At 55.4% G+C, this 20,254-nt stretch overlaps 1 protein-coding gene across 1 annotated transcript in view; it reads left to right on the plus strand.

Annotated features, from left to right (window-relative positions):
- LOC108091490 (protein dachsous) overlaps positions 1-10,639 on the plus strand; it is a 73,374-nt gene extending 62,735 nt beyond the window's left edge. Inside the window, exons 7-12 of the mRNA XM_017190713.1 lie at positions 29-388; positions 584-1,358; positions 1,480-1,887; positions 2,085-2,457; positions 4,920-6,199; positions 6,383-10,639. Of these exons, the coding sequence (XP_017046202.1) occupies positions 29-388; positions 584-1,358; positions 1,480-1,887; positions 2,085-2,457; positions 4,920-6,199; positions 6,383-9,804 (6,618 nt within the window). The 3' untranslated portion in view covers positions 9,805-10,639. The remainder of the gene's footprint in view (positions 1-28; positions 389-583; positions 1,359-1,479; positions 1,888-2,084; positions 2,458-4,919; positions 6,200-6,382) is intronic.
- The last annotated feature ends 9,615 nt before the right edge of the window (positions 10,640-20,254 follow it).

Raw genomic sequence — 20,254 nt, forward strand, 5'->3', positions numbered from 1 at the left:
AAATAATCTATAATTGGTATTTGCGCAGGTACGCGAGGACGCAGTCGTGGGCCATGTGGTCGGCTCCATCAGCCCCACCGAGCGTCCGGCGGAAGTGGTGCGCAACAGCGTGGAGGAGTCCTCCGAGGAGCTGCGCGTCACCTACTCGCTGAACCCCCTCACCAAGGACCTCATCGAGGCGGCCTTCGACATCGACCGCCACTCGGGGAACCTCGTCGTGGCGCGCCTGCTGGACAGGGAGGTGCAGTCCGAGTTCCGGCTGGAGATCCGGGCCCTGGACACCACGGCCAGCAACAATCCGCAGAGCAGCGCCATCACGGTGAAGATCGAGGTGGCCGACGTCAACGACAACGCCCCCCAATGGCCGCAGGATCCCATCGATCTGCAGGTAATTAAACTGGCATTTGAGTTACAGCTTTGGAAACCAAAAAGAATCACCTCATTATTAAGTCAACGAAACCGCTGAACAGAAAGTTGCCACTCACAGTAGAGATTGCCTTTAACGACTCCTATCACTGGTCGTAAATTCAATACCGCAGGCACTAATGGCCGAATTCGATCGCTCTCTGCCTTTCTTTCCCAGGTGAGCGAAGCCACGCCCCTCGGCTCGATAATCCACAACTTCACGGCCACGGATGCGGACACGGGAACCAACGGGGAGCTGCAGTACCGCCTGCTGCGCTACTTTCCTCAGGTCAACGAGAGCCTCGAGCAGGCGGAGCCGCTCTTCGGGCTGGATTCCTTGACGGGATCCCTCTCCCTGCAGGCTCCCCTGGACTTCGAGGCCGTGCAGGAGTACCTGCTCGTGGTGCAGGCCTTGGACCAGTCCTCGAATGTCACGGAACGACTGCAGACCTCGGTGACCGTGCGACTCCGGGTTCTGGACGCCAACGACAACGCCCCGCAGTTCGTCTCCCCCAACTCGAGTGGTGGCAAGGCGGCCTCGCTCCTTATCAGCGATGCCACCAGGATCGGCGAGGTTGTGGCCCACATCGTGGCCGTGGACGCGGACTCCGGCGAAAACGGGGAGCTCACCTACGAGATCACGGGAGGCAACGGCGAGGGCCGCTTCAGGATCAACCCGCAAACGGGAGTGATCGAGCTGGTGAAGTCCTTGCCTCCTGCCGCCGAGGACGTGGAGAAAAGCGGCCGCTTCAGCCTCATCATCAGCGCCAAGGACCACGGACAGCCGGAGCCCAAGAGGAGCTCCCTGAACCTGCAACTGGTCGTCCAGGGCAGCCACAACAACCCACCTCGATTTCTGCAGGCGGTCTACCGAGCCACGATTCTGGAGAACGTTCCCAGTGGAAGCTTCGTCCTGCAGGTCACGGCGAAGTCCCTCCACGGCGGCGAAAATGGTGAGGGTTACTAAGATTTATATCAACCATGCTATAAACTTGTTTAATTACTTGCTTTTCCCTCGAAAATACAACAATCTCCTACATTGCAAACTCTTCTTTTCCCCACTTTTTCGCTTAGCCAATCTGAGCTACGAAATTCCCGCCAGCGTGGCCAACGACCTCTTCCACGTGGACTGGCAGAGGGGAATCATTACCACCCGCGGTCAGTTCGATCGGGAGTCCCAGGCGCACTATGTCCTGCCCGTCTACGTGAGAGACGCCAACCGCCTGGCCACTTCGTCCTCGTCCGCGGTGAGGAAGCAGCGCTCCTCGGAGAGCAACGGAGAGCCTGCCAATGGGCAGCACTTCGATGTGGCCACGGTTCACATTTCGATCGGGGATGTCAACGACAACTCCCCGGAGTTCCGACCCGGATCCTGCTACGGTCTGTCCGTTCCGGAGAACAGCGAGGCGGGAGTCATCCACACCGTGGTGGCCAGCGACCTGGACGAAGGTCCAAACGCGGATCTCATTTACAGCATTGCAGGTAAGATAAACTCACCCGTTTTGCTAACCACTATTCAGTTGTAATATCAAGAAACTTTAATGAAGAACCTTATTATTATATACTAAATATAATATATAATATTATATATTAATATAAATATATTTATTTTATATAATATTATATCCAATTATTCCCCTGCTTATGTATTTTTTTTTTTTTTTCCTACCCATTTATAGCCGGCAACGTGGGCAACAAGTTCTCCATCGACGCCCGGTCCGGGGAGCTGAGTGCGCGACCGCTGGACAGGGAGCAGCAGCACCTGTACGTCCTGCAGATCCAGGCCTCCGACCGGGGGCAGCCCAAGAGTCGCCAGGGCCACTGCAACGTGACCGTCCTGGTGGAGGACCAGAACGACAACGCGCCGCGCTTCAAGCTGAGCAAGTACGTCGCCAGCGTGCAGGAGGACGCCCCACTCGGGAGCAGCGTGGTGCAGGTCGGTGCAACCGATGCGGATCTGGGCGTGAACGCCAGACTCGTCTACTCCCTCGCTAACGAGACCCAATGGCAGTTCGCTATCGACAGCCAGAGCGGACTAATCACCACCGTCGGGTGAGTCTCAATCAATTTGCTTGGGGGATACCTGGGGGATCTCTGCATCTGGGCATCTGTGGGTCAATGCTTCGCCAGATCTTATCTGAAAGCCTGATCTCAGGCAAGGACGCGACAGAGACCGCCGCCATAATTTCCCCTGCTAATGCGGCATGGAAAACGAGGTGTCCCCGTATCGCGGCATCCTACGCATCCAGCGACAATGTTGCGAATCCGTCTCCTGTCATCGTGGCTCTTGGCCACACCCTGCCCCGCTCCTCCCACAGACTATCCTATAAATAGCTTGATGTGGAGATCCGCGTGGATCCTCCACGAGTGTGTGTGCCTCTTTTCATTGGGAGAAATAGGTGGTCCCAGCACAGGAAGAATACTTGTTGAGACTTAAGTTCTTCTTAAAAGAAGTTATATTAACTCCCAAGAAACATCTTATTTATTTTTATTTTTTACCTAAAGCACCATATTACACTTAGAACTTTAAATGTTGGCGATCTTTTCTGAAGTAGGCCTCCCGACCTTCGGGCCCCCTTGGTGCAAATTTATGCTCATTGAGGATCAATAATGACAACAATTGCTTGTTCCGTCTGACATTCCCGGCTGAGTTCCGGCAGAGGAGGATCGGGAGGAGGAGTGGGAAGCCAGAGGGGGCTGGGGAAACAGAGGATCAGGGGGACAGAGGGCTGTTCCCGGGCAGGGGCACTTGAAATGACAGTAGCGTCAGTGTTGCCATTTATACAAACGCGATCCGCTGTCATGTACCAATTTTTATCTTTCGCTGATTGTCGGCAAACAATAAAAACGAAATCCCCGCCACCGCCGAAAAGAGCAAAAAAGAACGAGAACGAGAGACTGGAGACTGGAGTCGAGAATACAGATCGGGCTCCACATGGAGAGCTGGGGGACTGGGAGACTGGGGGACTGGGGGACACGGAGACTTGGGGAGGTAATGGCACACAGAGCAGAATTGTAGAGCAGACAGTCGGACGGACCGAGGGACAATTCGTGACGTTGTTGTTAGTCTTGGACTTGGACTTGCACTTGGACTTAAACTCAAACTCGGATTGCAGTCGGCACTGGGAGCTAGGAGTCGGGCTTGGATTCGCTCTTGGACTCGAACTCAAAAACTGGCCTCCGCGGACTGGCAACAGAGGAACAGAACAGGGAAAAAGACAAAAATGCGCCTGCCGCTTGTCCAGCCGATGTTGCTAGTTTTGATTTTTTTCTGGCCTTTGCTGACTGACTGGCGATGGACAAGCCAGTGGAGTCGAGAGCTTAGGGCTAACCGCAGCACTGCGAGAAATTCGCAGAGAGCTGAAAAGATTGAAATAATTTTATTTTGGTAGGAAAAGTGGAACAAAGGCTACCCCTAAACTTAAAAGGTATTTCAGAAAGTTTATATCACAATGCACCATTTGGTAATTTATCACTAAGATAAATCTCGGATCTACTTGAGCAGAGTTTTCCTCAGTGGGAGATCTGCCTAGGCCCAGTTCCCGACTTGGATTGCCTGTCCCTCATTCCGAACCCCTTCCTACTTCCCTTCTACCCAAAACACAAGCTCCAAGCTGCGCATGATGATCAACAACAACAAGTCCGACTGATGACTGACCCTTGAAAACATTTCTGCTGTTGTTTCGCTGTTGTTTCGACCAGAGAGGAGAGGAGGAGGAGGTCGGCGAGGAGGAGGGGGAGGGGGAGCACTGGACAAGACTACTCGCCTGGCTTCACTTCAGTTTGACTGATTCAATTCATAAAATGGCCCTCTGCCGGGATGAGCTTGTAATTTGCTAAATTCGTTTTATTGGCCAACATGCAAGAGCGGGATCGAGTGGAATGGCGGCGAATGGCCCTCGACTGCAACTGCAACCGCAACTGCAACTGCGAAGGATTGTAATCATTTAGGTTTATTATTTGTGGCAGCAAACATGTTCCAGGGAAGCCGAGAGCCGAGAGCCGCGTGATAGCGATGGGCAGGCAATCCGACTGCCGGGATTAGTTTCTGGCCGAGGAAACTAAACTTGAGCTCCCAGCTCAAGTCGGCGAATGCTAATGGGAGTGTGCATCTCCAGTGGGAAGACCACAAACAAAATGACTTAATTACTACTTAAATCCGCAACCGGGTGCACTGGCCAAAAGGCGAGCTAGACTCAGTCAGGGTACAGGGTATTGGGATAATGTGATTAAGCAGAAGTTTCCCGTGTGCAATCAATAGCGGTGAGAACACCAAGTTTCTTCCAGTGCAGAGGGCACACAGCTTGTCAGATCTCCTTCCTCTCTTCCTGCCTGATCCATTGCGAATCAGTTCGTGTGGCTAATTGTCGGCGGGATTACCATTATGTATATTGTATGCCGAGCGGGGCTCCCATACCTAAGATACCTAATTAGTGTCGCAAGCGGCGCCCATCGTCGACTGATCGTGTTCGGGCCATTAATTGAATCGTTTCCCCCTTTTCCCCTTTCCCCAGAAAACTGGATCGCGAGCTGCAGGCGAGCTACAGCTTCATGGTTTTGGCCACGGACGGAGGGCGCTATGAGGTGCGATCGGCCTCGGTTCCGGTGACGATCAACGTGCTGGACGTGAACGACAACCGGCCCGTCTTCGAGCGGTACCCCTACACCGGGCAGGTCCCGGCCCTCATACAGCCGGGGCAGACCCTGCTGAAAGTGCAGGCCCACGACGCCGACCTGGGAGCCAACGGGGAGGTTGTGTACTCCCTCAAGGCGGAGAACTCCGCGGTGAGCGGCAAGTTCCGGATAAACCCCAGCACGGGGGCCCTCAGCGCCTCGCAGAGCCTGGCCAGCGAGTCCGGGAAGCTGCTGCAGCTGGAGGTGGTGGCCAGGGACAAGGGCAGCCCCACGCAGTCCAGCCTGGGCCTCATCGAGCTCCTGGTGGGAGAAGCGGCCCCCGGGCTGCCCGTGCTCCGCTTCCAGAACGAGACCTACCGGGTAAAGCTGAAGGAGAACTCCCCGTCGGGCACGAAGCTCCTCCAGGTGGTGGCCCTCCGGAGCGACGGCCGCCGGCAGAAGGTGCAGTTCTCCTTCGGCGCCGGCAACGAGGACGGGATCCTCTCCTTGGACTCCCTCTCGGGGGACGTGCGGGTGAACAAGCCGCACCTGCTCGACTTCGACCGCTTCGCCACGCCCTCGATGTCCGCCCTGAATCGCGGCAGGTCGCTGCACTACGAGATGGAAGCGGAGGAGCCCCCGGAGGAGAACGCGAGCAACAGCACCCGATCGCAAAGGGCCCTGACCTCCGCCTCCTTCGCCCTGACCAACGGCCAGCCCAACGAGATCCGCGTGGTGCTGGTGGCCCGCAGCACGGACGCCCCTGCACTGGCCACCTACGCGGAGCTGGTCGTCGAGCTGGAGGACGAGAACGACAACAGCCCGCAGTTCTCGCAGAGGCAGTTCGTGGCCGCCGTGTCCGAGGGCACCAGCAAAGGAGCCTTCGTGGCCCAGGTGCAGGCCTTCGACGCGGACGAGGGCGCCAACGCCCGGCTGAGGTACCACATCGTGGACGGGAACCACGACAACGCCTTCGTCATCGAGCCCGCCTTCAGCGGCCTCGTCAGGACGAACATCGTGCTCGACCGCGAGATCCGCGACCTCTACAAGCTCAAGATCATCGCCACGGACGAGGGGGTGCCCCAGATGACGGGCACCGCCACCATCCGGGTGCAGATCGTCGACGTGAACGACAACCAGCCCACCTTTCCGCCCAACAACTTCGTCGCCGTCAGCGAAGGTGAGTCAATGAATATTTATTTCAATTTGAAGTTTTGTTTTTATAGAACACTATATAGTACTATTTATTATACTTAATTGTTAGTAGGTATTATTTAATTTTATTACATTTCCTTGAACCCTTTTTGCTTCCCCATATAAAATTACATTTTCTCTTCCCAATTTCCCTCTGTTGTTTTTCCAGCCACTGAGCTCGGAGCCGTCGTAACCTCCATTTCAGCCAACGATGTGGACACCCATCCCGCGCTAACCTACCGCCTCGCCAGCGAGTCCCCCCTGGAATTGGAGAACCTGTCCGTCTTCGCCCTGGATCGGTACAGTGGAAAGCTGGTCCTGAAACGCCGCCTGGACTACGAGCTGCAGCAGGAGTACGAGCTGGAGGTGATTGCCTCGGACGCCGCCCACGAAGCCCGCACCATCCTCTCCGTTCGGGTGAACGACGAGAACGACAACGCGCCGGTGTTCCTGGCCCAACAGCCGCCGGCATACTTCGCCATCCTGCCCGCCCTGCCGGAGATCGGCGAGGGTCTCTCCGCGGAACTGGAGCTCCTCACGGTCAACGCCACCGACGCGGACTCGGAGGGCAGCAACTCCGAGGTCGCGTACTCCATCGATCCAGTGGTCGAGGGCTTCTCGGTGCACCCATCGAGTGGCGTGGTTTCGGTGAACATCAGCAGGCTGCAGCCCGCCGTTTCCCCCAGCGGCGACTACTTCGTGAGCATACTGGCCAGGGATTCGGGCAAGCCGGCGATGAGGAGCTCCACGTTGCTCAGGGTTCAGGCCAGCGAGATCGGCGCAGGGCGCTCGCAGTTCCTGCAGACCCAGTACCGAGCCCAGATCAGCGAGGCAGCTCCGCTGGGAGCGGTCGTCCTGCAACTCGGCCAAGACGTGCTGGAGCAGGCCTTCTCCATCGTCTCCGGGAACGAGGAGGCCGCCTTCGAGCTGCTGCAGTCCAAGGCTATTGTGCTGGTGAAGCCTCTGGATAGGGAAAGGAACGACCTGTACAAACTCCGGCTGGTGCTGAGCCACTCGCACGGGTCGGCCATCTCGGCGATCCCGGCGAGCGCCAACTCGACGGCGGGCATCTCGGTGATCATCACCGTGCTGGACGCCAACGACAACGCCCCCGTCTTCGAGCGGAGCGCCAAGTACGAGGCGGAGATCAGCGAGCTGGCGCCCCTGCGGTTCTCCATCGCCCAGCTGCAGGCGGTCGACGCGGACCAGGAGAACACCCCCAACTCGGAGGTGGTCTACGACATCACCTCCGGCAACGACGAGCACATGTTCACCATCGACCTCGTCACGGGCGTCCTCTTCGTGAACAACCGCCTGGACTACGACTCCGGAGCCAGGAGCTACGAGCTGATCATCCGCGCCTGCGACAGCCATCAGCCACGCCCCCTCTGCTCCCTGCAGCCCTTCCGCCTGGAGCTGCACGACGAGAACGACAACGAGCCGCGCTTCCCGCTCTCCGAGTACGTGCACTTCCTGCCCGAGAACGAGCCCGTCGGCAGCTCCGTGTTCCGGGCCCACGCCAGCGACCTGGACAAGGGGCCCTTCGGCCAGCTCAACTACAGCATCGCCCCCGCCCCCAGCGACGAGGCCTCCTGGAAGCTGTTCCGCGTGGACCCCGACTCCGGGGTGGTCACCTCCGGCGCCGTCTTCGACTTCGAGCAGCGCCAGCGCTACGACCTGCGGCTGGTGGCCTCCGACATGGGCGGCCGCAGGGCCACGGTGGCCGTGCGCGTGGAGATCGAGTCGCGGGACGAGTTCGCGCCGCAGTTCTCGGAGCGCACGTACCGCTTCGTGCTGCCGGCGGCGGTGGCGCTGCCCCAGGGCTTCGTTGTCGGCCAGGTGACGGCCTCCGATGGCGACAGTGGCCCCGACGGCCGCGTGGTCTACCAGCTGAGCGCCCCGCACTCGCACTTCAAGGTGAACCGCACCAGCGGCGCGCTGCTCCTCCGGCGGAAGCTGAAGCTGGACGGCGAGAGGGAGGGGGAGGGGGTCGTGTACGCCGATGGGCGGGACATCAGCCTGGTGGTGTCGGCCTCCTCGGGACGGCACAACTCGCTGACCAGCATGGCGGTGGTCGAGATCGCGCTAGATCCTCTGGCGCATCCGGGCACCAACCTGGCCAGCGCAGGAGGAGGCTCCTCCGGCGGCTCCATGGGCGACTGGGCCATCGGCCTGCTGGTGGCCTTCCTCCTGCTCCTCTGCGCCGCCGCCGGCATCTTCCTGTTCGTCCACATGCGGAGCCGCAAGCCGCGCAACGTGGTCAAGCCGCATCTCAGCTCCGAGACGGTGGGCGTGGGCAACTCCAACAGCTACGTGGACCCCAGCGCCTTCGACACGATCCCCATCCGGGGATCCATCACCGGCGGGGCGGCGGGAGCGGCCTCCGGCCAGTTCGCCCCGCCCAAGTACGACGAGATCCCGCCCTTCGGCCCGCACGCCGGCAGCTCCGGCGCAGCCACCACCTCCGAGCTCTCCGGCTCGGAGCAGTCCGGCTCGAGCGGGCGCGGGTCGGCGGAGGACGACGGGGAGGACGAGGAGATCCGCATGATCAACGAGGGCCCGCTGCACCACCGCAACGGCGGAGGCGGAGTCGGAGGAGGAGGGGGCGTGGGCAGCGACGACGGGCGCATCTCGGACATCTCGGTGCAGAACACGCAGGAGTACCTCGCCCGGCTGGGCATCGTGGACCACGACCCGAGTGGCGCTGGTGGCGGGGGCGGGGCCTCCAGCATGGCCGGCTCCAGCCACCCGATGCACCTGTTCCACGACGACGACGCCGCCACCTCGCGCTCGGACATCACGAACCTCATCTACGCCAAGCTGAACGACGTCACGGGAGCGGGCTCGGAGCGGGGGAGCAGTGCGGACGACGCGGGCACCACGGCGGGCTCCATCGGGACCATTGGCACCATCGGGACCATCGGCACCGTGGGCATCGGCCACGGGCACGGCGTGATGGGCAGCTACGGCGAGGTGCCCGTGCCGGTGCCCGTGGTGGTGGGGGGCAGCAACGTGGGCGGCTCCCTCAGCTCCATCGTGCACAGCGAGGAGGAGCTGACGGGCAGCTACAACTGGGACTACCTGCTGGACTGGGGGCCGCAGTACCAGCCGCTGGCGCACGTCTTCTCGGAGATCGCGCGCCTGAAGGACGACACCCTCTCGGAGCACAGCGGCAGCGGCGGCTCCTCGTCCGCCAAGAGCAAGCACTCCTCCTCGCACTCCTCCGCCGGAGCGGGCAGCGTGGTCCTGAAGCCGCCGGCCCTCGCCCCGCCCTCCCATATCCCGCCCCCGCTGCTCACCAGCGTGGCCCCGCGCGCCATCAACCTGCCGCTGCGGCTGCCGCCCCACCTGAGCCTCGCCCCCGCCCACCTGCCGCGCTCGCCCATCGGGCACGAGGCGAGCGGCAGCTTCAGCACCTCCTCGGCCATGTCGCCCTCCTTCTCGCCCTCGCTCTCGCCGCTGGCCACCCGCTCGCCCTCCATCTCGCCGCTGGGGGCGGGCCCGCCCACGCACCTGCCGCACGTCTCGCTGCCCCGCCACGGCCACGCCCCCCAGCCCAGTCAGCGGGGCAACGTGGGCACGCGGATGTAGGTCGGCGAGGGAGCTAATAGTATTACTGCACCACCCACACGAGCACACTCCACCCACCCATCACGACTGCTGTACATATCACACACACACACGCACACACATTAAGTTAGGATCGCGGTGCAGACGTGGTCATCGGAACGGTTCACTTCCCCCGGAACAGAAGGGAGCACGGATGCACCGCAGTAGGAGTAGCGACCACAAAGCCAACAAAGACTCTCTGAGCTCCCTGGCCTGCCACAAGCCAAAAGCGAGGAGCAGCAGGAGCCGGAACAGCCATACTTGTAAGCATTTAGGGCCTAGACTAGCACCACCACTAGCACTTAGTAGCCTGAGCAACCCGCATAAGTAATAAGTAGCCCGTAACGTAGAAGTAGCGTAGGACCGACCCAACTAGTTTTACGAGCCAAGTGCACTTATTCCATTCCAACTCCACTCCACTCCGAGCTCCGAAATTGTAAAAAGTTGTTTTAGAAAACGTCGGGGAGAACTCTCTCGAAGGCCTTGTATAAATCCGAATCGAAGCGAACGAATCGAAGGGGATCGGAGGAACCTTCAAGTAACATATAGTACATTAAGCAGTTACCAGTTATTCACTAGTTACGTATATTATGTAGACGTATGTATGTACATGCCTAGCCCTAGACTAGACTAGCCCTAGTGTATGTCCACCTGTGTGTGATGCTACTCGAGTAATCCCTACGTTCTAGCAAAGCTGTAAAAATGTTCACCAGTCCGAGGACCTCCAGTTGCTAAGCCTAGTTTGTAATAGCTAAACGAAAGCAAGAGAATAAATATTTAAAGTAAAATAAATGGAAACGAAAGCATAAAAAATGCACTTGCCCCAGTGATTAATCTGCTGTTGGGGGGACCCCACGTGGGTTCGATGAGAGCTCGGTGCCGGTCAATTTTTCTCGCCTTGGGAGTTCCACAAGAAGAAAATCAAGAGTGCCTGCCACGCCCACATATGGGCGGCTGACCAGGGAGAGGACAAGGTATATTTAAATGATAAATATATAAATGTAGTCCGCAGAAGAGGAACTCTGGGAAGAAGGTGGCAAAGTTTTCGGCAAACTCTCGAACCGAGGGATGTGGACTCCCGAATCCGATAGGATGCTGCCTTGGCCTGTTCCCCTACCCGCACCTCTTCCCCCTTCCCTGCCACTTCAACGGCCCAAGGAGATCGGAGGGTCTGCAGCCGAAACAAGCCTCAACAACCGTCCACTTTGTCTTCATTTCAAAGACGTTGCATGAACTCATTTATTTGTTGCTGATTTCTGGCCTGCACCACACCTCCGCCTCGGATCACCACCCCGCCCGCCCCCCTCCCGTCCAGCGCCTCGCCTGTCGTCATTATCATTACCTTCCCCTGCCCCGGACCCCAGACTCGAGTCCCGATCCCGGGACCAGTTGAGTTATTTCCATTTGCCAGTCTTCGACTCGCGCTCGTATCAATTGCAGCAGATCAACAAACCGGAGCTGGAACTGCTGAAATTTGTTTTCCTCCTTTTCCACTTTGCGAGGAGGAGTGCATCGGTTTCGGGTCCTTTTCGGTCCTTCGCTATACTATAAATAATACTTTTTAGGAAGACAGTAGTGTCGAAGGAAATCCGTTCTTTTGTTTCTTGAGTAGATCAAACCAATAAATCAATTTCCCTTTTAGTAGATATTGTTTTTTGGGCACTTAACCGGAACGCTCGCTGCGCAGGAGCGCAATGCTAAGGAGTCCCGAGGAAGAAGGGCATCTAAACGCTCGTGGTTATTATTAGTAGCAGTCAATTCGCATTACAGCGAATACAAATAACGACGAAGCCACCTGGACGCGGATCCGCCGAGAATGGGGGCTAAAAGCGGCCACAATACGACCACGATGATGATGATGATTATGATTATGGGTTGTTGGCGCTGCCTAGGTATTCATTTGGGCTACGCATTTTTCGGGGTGTGTACTCACCAGACAACAACAAGGATGAAAAGTGAAAAGCCTTAATTTGTTGTGGCTCTCCAGCCGGAAAAGGCGAAGGCTCGGGCTAAGCCCAAGTCCTAAGTGCACTGTGGAAAATAACAGAGTGGCTAAGGCCAAAGCCTCCGATCTGTCTTAATGCTAACAGCACACTTGGCCACTTTATTTCTCCCCGTGTGGAGCGGCTGAGCCGAGGAGATGGCGTGGTTTATTTTTAAAGCCATTTGAGTGGCTGGCCAAGTATGTGCACGTAGATCGAACCTTGGCATTGTTCTAGGGCCGGGCATTTTTCACTCGGCCTGTCAAATCGGGACTTCGACAGCTCCGCCACCAAAGTCCAGGGCCCTGCCCACTTTCGTGGTGCACCAGGTGGTGGTGCAAGTGGTGCAAGTCGAGCTGGTGGTGCGAGCAGCGCTGGATGTTCCTCTGATTGCAAAATAAGTGATTTGCGGAATGCGTGTTAAGGCTCAATTCAGTTGGAGATCTCCGCAGGCCACCGCCTCCCCTTCCCCCTTCCCCCTCCCCCTGCGATCTTATGTTGTTATAATTTGTCAATACATCAAGTGCACAATAAAGTGATTACTGCTCACCAAGGGAAAGGAAGGGAAGTTGAGTCAAGGTAAGGGAAGGGATCGAAATGGGAGGCAGGGGGCTAATCCCGCATTCGAAATTCAGAATGAATACAATAATAATTTTATTCCAGCTCGAATGGCCGCACTGATGGGCAAATTAAAGCTGCAGCAGCAGCGGCAGCAGCAACATCAACAGCAAAAGCCAAAGCAACAGCATTGGGAACGAAGAGGAATCGCATCCTCACATCAAGTTGAGCCTTTCCTCGGGTCCGCGGATGACCCTCCTCCTCTCTTCCGCTTGCAGATTTCTCGGAGGCGCGCTTCTGCGGCTTAATAACAATTCCATTAGCGGCTAATGTCTTCATTGCAAGTGTCAGTTTCGGCAGGCAGGGGCGTCCGGCGGAGGGGTGACGCTAAACTGACTGGCCGGGCACTGCCCCAGTCGCCGCCGCCATTCCCGATCAAATCCGCTGGACTTAAGGTCCGTCATCGGGGCTAAACTCAGCGACTGACCACGGCTCACTGCGAGAAACAGGGGGTTAGTCTGCGAAATTACTCAGTTGCCGTGGAAGTGACTTCAGGGGAGTCGCAATACCCCTTTCCGTATTCATTGGCATTGTCTGACCAGAATAGCTATTTTTACATATGCGAACTGTTTCTCTAAGTGTGGAATTATGGCTGCCTCGGCGACCAGGATGCATCCCGGCACCTCCCATCCCCTCCTCGTGGTCCTCCTCTCATCTCGACTGCCTCTCATCTCGCATGTCAGTTTAACACTTTTGAATCCTTTGAAGTCCCAGTCCGACTGCGTTTTATTGTCCGAAGTTATGGCAACGGCAATGGCTGCACTAATAAGCTCGTTCCCAGTTCAGCTCCCCCTCCTCCTCCTCCGCCCTCCTTGTCCATCCCGAAGACCCATTCCCGTTCCCACTGCCAATCCCATTGCCATTGCCATTCCGATTGCGATTGCAGTGCCGGATCATTGGCATTAGCATTCGCAAGTGGCCAACAAATGCGAAAATAATTGCTGCCACGAAATAAAAGCGGGACTGGGTTGCCGGGGCAGGGATTGCCGGCGGTTGCTGGCCATTGCTAATTGCCGCCTTGATTGGAAATGCTTGGGGGTGAAGGGGTGGTGAGCAATCGCAGTAAACTGATTTGGCAAACGACGGATCGGATCGGATGCCTCCTGCCGTCTCTTCCCCGGCAAGATCCCAGCTGGCCGTTTCCGGTTCCGTTCGGCGTGGGAGTGGGATTGGGACCGGGACTGGAGACCCGAGTGAGGGGTCACGCAGACCGGGGACGAGCTGCATCAAAGGTTCGCCTGCCGACAGACCCGAAAAGAGGAGAAACAGACACCGAACGTAACCCAATACGTTTGAGGACTGCACTGGCGCCGACACAAAATCAAATACCCGAAAACAATGGAAAAGCACGGGGCCGTCCGTCCAGTCGCAGCCGAGGAGCTTGTATTTCCTCGCTGATCCACTAGGCCAGGATTCCATCCCGGAATCCATTAGAGACGGACAAGCAACGCCGCATAATGGAACAAGCGCATTCGCGGCCATAATGGCAATAGAACTGGCAATCGCCAGCCGAACATCCATCGCCAGCCTCCATCCATCCATCCATCCACTCAAAGACCCAATCCAATCGCAGTGCCGCAACAAAGGTAGCCATTAAAATTTAATAATAGTTGTTCTTTTTCAGCTGCTTTTGATGGATGCACTGGGCAAAACGATTCGCTCGAGAGGCGACAATAAGGTTTATGATAACCGAATACTAAGCTATACTGGAATGAGTTTTGCTCAGTGTGCTGCGGGAATCGCGAAGGAGCAGCATCTGCTACTGTGGCCAAACAATTTGGACACACACCGGCGCAGCGATGATAGAATCTCATAATGCAACTGCGGATCGAGGATCGGGAAGCGGGAAGCGGGGATCGGGGATCGGGGAATAGAGGGCCTTTGAAAGGCGGAGGAAGGTGGCAGACGGACGTCAAAGCCAAACAAGAACAATCTATCCAAATGTCCATCTGCTGAGCAGATAAAGCTGCATCCATCTCATCCGCATCTGCGCCTTCTTCACCGCACCGCCCCGCCCACCGCTTTCCCCACCCTCTCTCTTCGGTTTTCCACACTTTTCCCGCCCCTCTGTCTCTTCTCTGCTTCTCTGGAGGTTTGTGTGAGCTTACACTTTGCGCCGACTACAAACGGCGGCTGATGAAGATTAGCCCGTCTCCTATCCGCTGGCCCCTGAAATGCCACCCCGCAACCCCGCCGTCCTCGGCAGCCCCTGTCGATGCCTTTGACATTGATGTGCCACCAACAGCAGCGGCAGCAGCAGCAGCAGCAACATCAGCAACATTGCAACTGCGACAGCAACACTGCAACAGCGCAACCGCAGCAGCAGCATTGCGGCCAGCGAGCCATTTCTGCTGCTATTGTTTTGTCGCGTGCATTTGGGTTTTCGGCCCGGAATCTCGGAATCGGCAGCCAATGCTTGGGTATCGTTTTTGGATTTAAATTGTTGGCTTGTGTCCTTTTAGCATCAGGAGAGATTTGCATTTTATCGCATTCGCTCGCCGGCGGATGTCGTCTGCTCGTTTGTTGTCTCTCTTAGAGATTCGCTGACGGCCGAAGACAGTTCCTCAAGCCTCCGCCGCTTTCCGATTTTGCGATTTTCCAGGCCAGGAGGGGGTGGGCTCAGTTAGCTTCATTTTCGGCCAGGCCGAAAATGTCAGGTAATTGAAATATTCGTGCCGTCGTCAATGTCAGCTTGAGACCCCCTTCCGACTCCGATTCCGATCCCGACTCCGTGAGCCTATTTCTCGCGGTGCATGATCCGCCTGATCCCCCGGACTTCTGGCCGAGATCCCAGTGATCTCATTGCGCGGACACATAAGCGACTCGCTTAGGCCCACAATCGAATGTGTTAATGTGCCAAAATCAAAGGGGGCAGCGCTATTGCTGGTGCACTGCAGCAGCTGCGGCAACTGCGGCAACTGCGGCTCGAGAGAGCGGCGAACAAGTAGCCCAAGGAGCGCTACCCGCTGTGCCACAGAGTTAAGCAGAATCAATTTATAAATCAGCGCGCTGGCGGCTTCAAAGGTCAGCGATAACAACAACAGCCAGTCGAGGGGATTGGCCGCAGCGGCTTCTTGTCCCGCGATGAGCAATTTATTGTGTCAAACTCAATTATACTCGTGTGATATTTTTGTTGCCCACCAAACGAAATGAAACCAGCAGAAGTGCCCCGAGCCCAGGCACACATGGCTTGGGGCCGGCACACACACACACACTCGTACGATGTGTGATAGAGTGTCTGTGTATTTAAGAAGGAGCAACCCAAATTCCCGAAATGCTGCAACTTTGGCCCGAAAGCAGAATCAGAAACAGAAACAGAAACGAAACAGAAACAGAGGCCCCAAATGAAGGAGCAAAAGTTCAAGATAAATGAGCAGAATTGGTTTGGCGAAAGGCGCAATTCAACTGCCAAAAAACCCATACAAAAGAGGAGGAAGCCCCACCAGCAGCGCAAACAGCAAACAGCAAAAAGGTGATTTGCGGTAAACGAAGAGCAGATTCCCTACAGCTTCGATAAGATCAGCTCCTCCATCGACGAATCCAGAGATCGGTGATTCATGACTGCTGCAGTATTCCTGTCAACCTAATATTACATAACCTCATCTGGTTATTAAACATATACTATTTATTGGAAGGCGTCTCCCCAACTTTGCTCCCAATATCCCCACTGGAGCACTGGTCTGCATATCTCAACTGCCCGTTGCAAGAAGAACAGAAGTCGGAGGCAGTGACAAAAACGGTGGAAGTCGCAGCACTCACAGGTACCCCAGTGCAGCTCCCCAGTCTCCAGTCTCCAGTCTTCTGGTAGCCCGCAAGACACTGCCAACACTCAGCGAGTCCCGAGTCCGACTGGCTTTTTGCTTTTTGGTTTTTGGTTTTTGCACTGGGCAGGCAAGAATTTCACGTTGACACTTTTAAGTGGACATCAAGCAGTTTGCGCATATTTCCCCCCACCAGAGAGCAGCTGCAGCATGCAGCATGCAGCAGGCAGCATAAAGCAGGCAGCATGCAGCATGGAACTGGGAACTGGGAAGCATTTGGCCGGGCTCGGATTCTGGGCTCTGCTGGCTCTTTTTTACTTTGGGCAGTTTAGGCAGCTCTTGGCCGAAACCGCAGTGCACAGAGATGGCCATCGCTTTGGGGCCAGGAGGGCGGGGGCGCGAGTTATGCGATCCTTGGACTCTTAACGATTCGCTTTGTCGTCGCTGTCTCTCTCGGCACTCTGCACTTCTCTCAGCCTTTCGGCCTGGCTTGGTTTTTTGGCTTTTTTGGCAGATCTCCCTTGCGAGGTCCGAAATTCAGTTAATTTAGCGAGAAATGTACGAAAGTTGTCAGCGATCGGCGACTCGCATTTTGGGGCCAGAGGTCGCGTCTTCGGGCGGGGATCTTTCAATAGAAAGCAAATATGCGAAACAGTTGCATCAAAGGCACAATTAGGCTAAGTGAGACGGGCGACTGGGGGGCAGTGGGGCGGTGGGGCGGTGGGGCCGGGAAGACCCATCAAAGTGGATAAGCCGCCGCTGCTCGTAAATCTTCGACACATAAACAAAATCCATCCAATCCAAAGAATTTTTATTGCTTATTATTGCGAGGGTTTCTCTGCGTTGCATTTCGCAGAACCAACAATAACACAAATGCACAAAGTATCGAGTTTCATTTCCTGTCTCCCTAAAGAAAGCTGCTCAGCACAGGGAGAAATCGTAAGTGAGTTAAACACTTGAAAAATGCAGAGACATATTACTTATTTATAACTAATAGAAGCTAAATTGCTTGCAACTCAAGTAAGAAATCCAAGCAACAAAAAACTAGAACGCCAAATGGTAATTAGCACTGTTTTTTCTTTCCGTGCAGCTTAACCCTTCTGCGTCCACTTGTCATCGCCGATCCGAGCACAACGGCGAGCTCATCCTGCTGCTCCAACTGCTCCTTGAAATCAGATCCTGCCACACAATCACCGCACACAAATCGTAACGATTTCTCATTTTAATCAATTAAAAGTCGCCGGACGATGCTCCGATCCCGATTCCGATCCCGATCCCGATGCTGATTTCGATACTAACTGTAAACCGCTGACACTTGCCGAAAATATGCCGAAAGTCGCGGCTCGGAGTTAAAATCGGACCATTACGGTGTGCCTGATTAATGAGGTGAAATGTTGTGAAATATGGTCGAAGCGAAGGGCTTTGCCAGGAGAGCGGGGGGGATCGGGATGCGGGGAGTGGGGAACGGGAAGCGGGAAGCGGGAGGCGATGCCGAGGAGGCAGCGACAAATCAAATGGAAATCAATACCCACACGAAACTTAACGCCTTCCGTCCCTCGTCCTCCCGGTTTTGAATAAATGAGTCCGGGGAGACGCCCCCAATCGCAGGCCCCTCCTGGCTCTCTCGGCCATCCCTTATAAGGACAGACCACTGTTCGGAGTTGTCAAAAATACCGAGCCACGAAGTAAAGAATTGCAAAACTGCCAAAAAAAAAACTCAGCGGACAGCGAGGCTGAAGCAAACAATCGGCAAGTGTGAACATGTAAGTGTCAGAGCCTCAATTCGAGTCATTCGAACCAAAAGCAGCCGGATCGCAGATCGGAGATCGTGCAGGTGTTCCCGAGGTAATGGCCATTAAGGCTGTGGCTCTGGCTTTTTGTCCAATTTTTGTGAAAAGCGTGAAAAGCCCACTCGCGTGAAACTAAATCAATAAGCACGCGGCGTATACTTAATCAAGACATAACAAATCATCACCATCGGTCAACTTTAAATGCGAAATCAGGGTGGCATAAAAGGAATACTCTGTTGAAATTACACTTTCAATGGATCGATCGATCTGCCCGAGAGCGCAATTGCCAGCTCCAAATAATAACAATTATTAAAGCTACTCGCAGATGAGCATCAATGTAAAAATCAGCCTGACAAGCTACTCAGCCATCTTTACGAACTACTAGGGGCTTCCAGCCTGGTTTATAGTTGCAGAAGCAGCAAAGCCTAACGCCCAGCGGCCAAAGGGGAGCTGGGCCAATGGGAACTTAAAAAGCGACTATCGTCCAGAGTCGAGAGGTTGGAAATGGCCTAAACCGATAATCGCATTTCTATCACCTTTACGCAATCGGTGAGGCAAATTCCCAAGTGCCATTTATGTACGGAAAATTGGCGAGCATTCGACCCAGTTAAATGTGGAGCAGAGAGGAGATCAATCCTCCGAGTTTCAGCCCGGGTTCACATCGCTTGTTGACCGCATTAAACTCTAATAATTCGCTATTATGACATGATAGTCACGTATTAAGCAAAACAGCAACCGACTAACCGCATAACCAATAACCCACAACTCAGCCCCACGACAAACTGCATTCAGAATTATGAGGCGACCGGCAACCGGTTGGGCGACCCACCTCAGACTGGGTCCCCAAAAGCGTGGGGCGGGGGAAGGGGAATGGGGAAGGGGAAGGGGGTTCTCGGGGGGCAGGCCGGTGCGCAAATGCCAAAATATTTGCGACAGCCAAAAATTTGCATGCAGTGTGAATATGCAAAGTAACCGTACTGCAGGCAAAACCTGGCGAGAAAAAGCCAGCTATCTAGAGCAGAGTTTTCAAACCTTTTCGTTTTCGAACATTTTCCAGAAACAGAACCAAACAATTTGCACGAGAAGCCAGCAGACAGTTCCAGTTGGTGGGTAAGATCGGCTGCAGGCTCACTTTTGGTTTCAGCTCGCCACTCGTTGTTCTTTTGGAGCGTTGACACATTTCCACATGCCCACACACATCGCAGAGCGTTCTAATAACTGGCAGCAATCTGCATAGGAATCGGGTAGCGGTGCCAATACGCGGAGGGGCAATTGAAAGCCGGCTCTGATCGATTTGTGAGCGACGGTGGCGGGCTGCTTAATTTGGCTTATGTTTCATATTTGCCCCGGGCAGAATCGTTTAGTGCTCGGCGGTTGATTTATTCGCCGTATTCGGTCAGATCGAGTCCGCTCACGACGAGGGTGTTGCGTTGCCCCTTGTTGCCTTCTGTTGCCTCCTGTTGCCTCCTGCATGTTGCATGTGGCCGCTGCTCACAGCCGAAAACTTGAACTTCGACTTTCGAAAACAACGGCCCGCAGAGGCTGACTAATGAGGGAATTATGCAGGCAGATAGAACGGTGCGATGGCGGAGGGACTGCGACTGGGATCGGGATCGGGATTGGGATCGGATGCGGGAGCGGGAGCGGGAGCGAGAGCAGGGACCGCGAATCGGTGGCTTATTCATTAGGTTTCGGCTGCACCCGCGCCTCGCAGCTAATTGCCGGTATCTGCATCTTAAGGCCGCAACCAAGTGGCAGCCACATCAACATGAACACACATCTTATCGGCCAACCAATTAAGACACACAAAAACGTGGCTCGACTGCTGAAAATTGTCAGCAAATCGAAATGAAAATCAAAGTCAGTCGAGTCGACAGGCAGCCGGTTTAATTTGATTTGATGTGAGGCCGCCGCAGAGCCAAGAAACAAATCGCGCTGAGAACCCCCGGCTTCCAGTCCTATGCTCTATGGTACACAGAAAAAACAACTATAAGGTAAGCAAAAAACAGAACAAGACAATGCAGAATTTAAATTCAAACAATAAATGTGGGTCAAACCAACAGATATGCTCCTATTTAACAACTGTAATTTTCTTTCCGTGCAGTGGGGTCCATTGCCTTCCCCCTTCTTGCCAATCGAGCGCACCTCGGTCGTCCGCTTTTCGATTTCGTTTGCGATTAGGCTAGGCCAAAAACATAAGTCCGCAGCCGCGATATTCGGCTGCCCGTAATGAGCTAGCGACATGTTCACTTGCTCGATTGCCGGGTTTCCGCTTGGCTCT

The sequence above is a fragment of the Drosophila ficusphila genome, unplaced genomic scaffold (genome assembly GCF_018152265.1).
Source record: "Drosophila ficusphila isolate 14025-0441.05 unplaced genomic scaffold, ASM1815226v1 contig_412, whole genome shotgun sequence".
In the NCBI taxonomy this organism is placed as follows: domain Eukaryota; kingdom Metazoa; phylum Arthropoda; class Insecta; order Diptera; family Drosophilidae; genus Drosophila; species Drosophila ficusphila.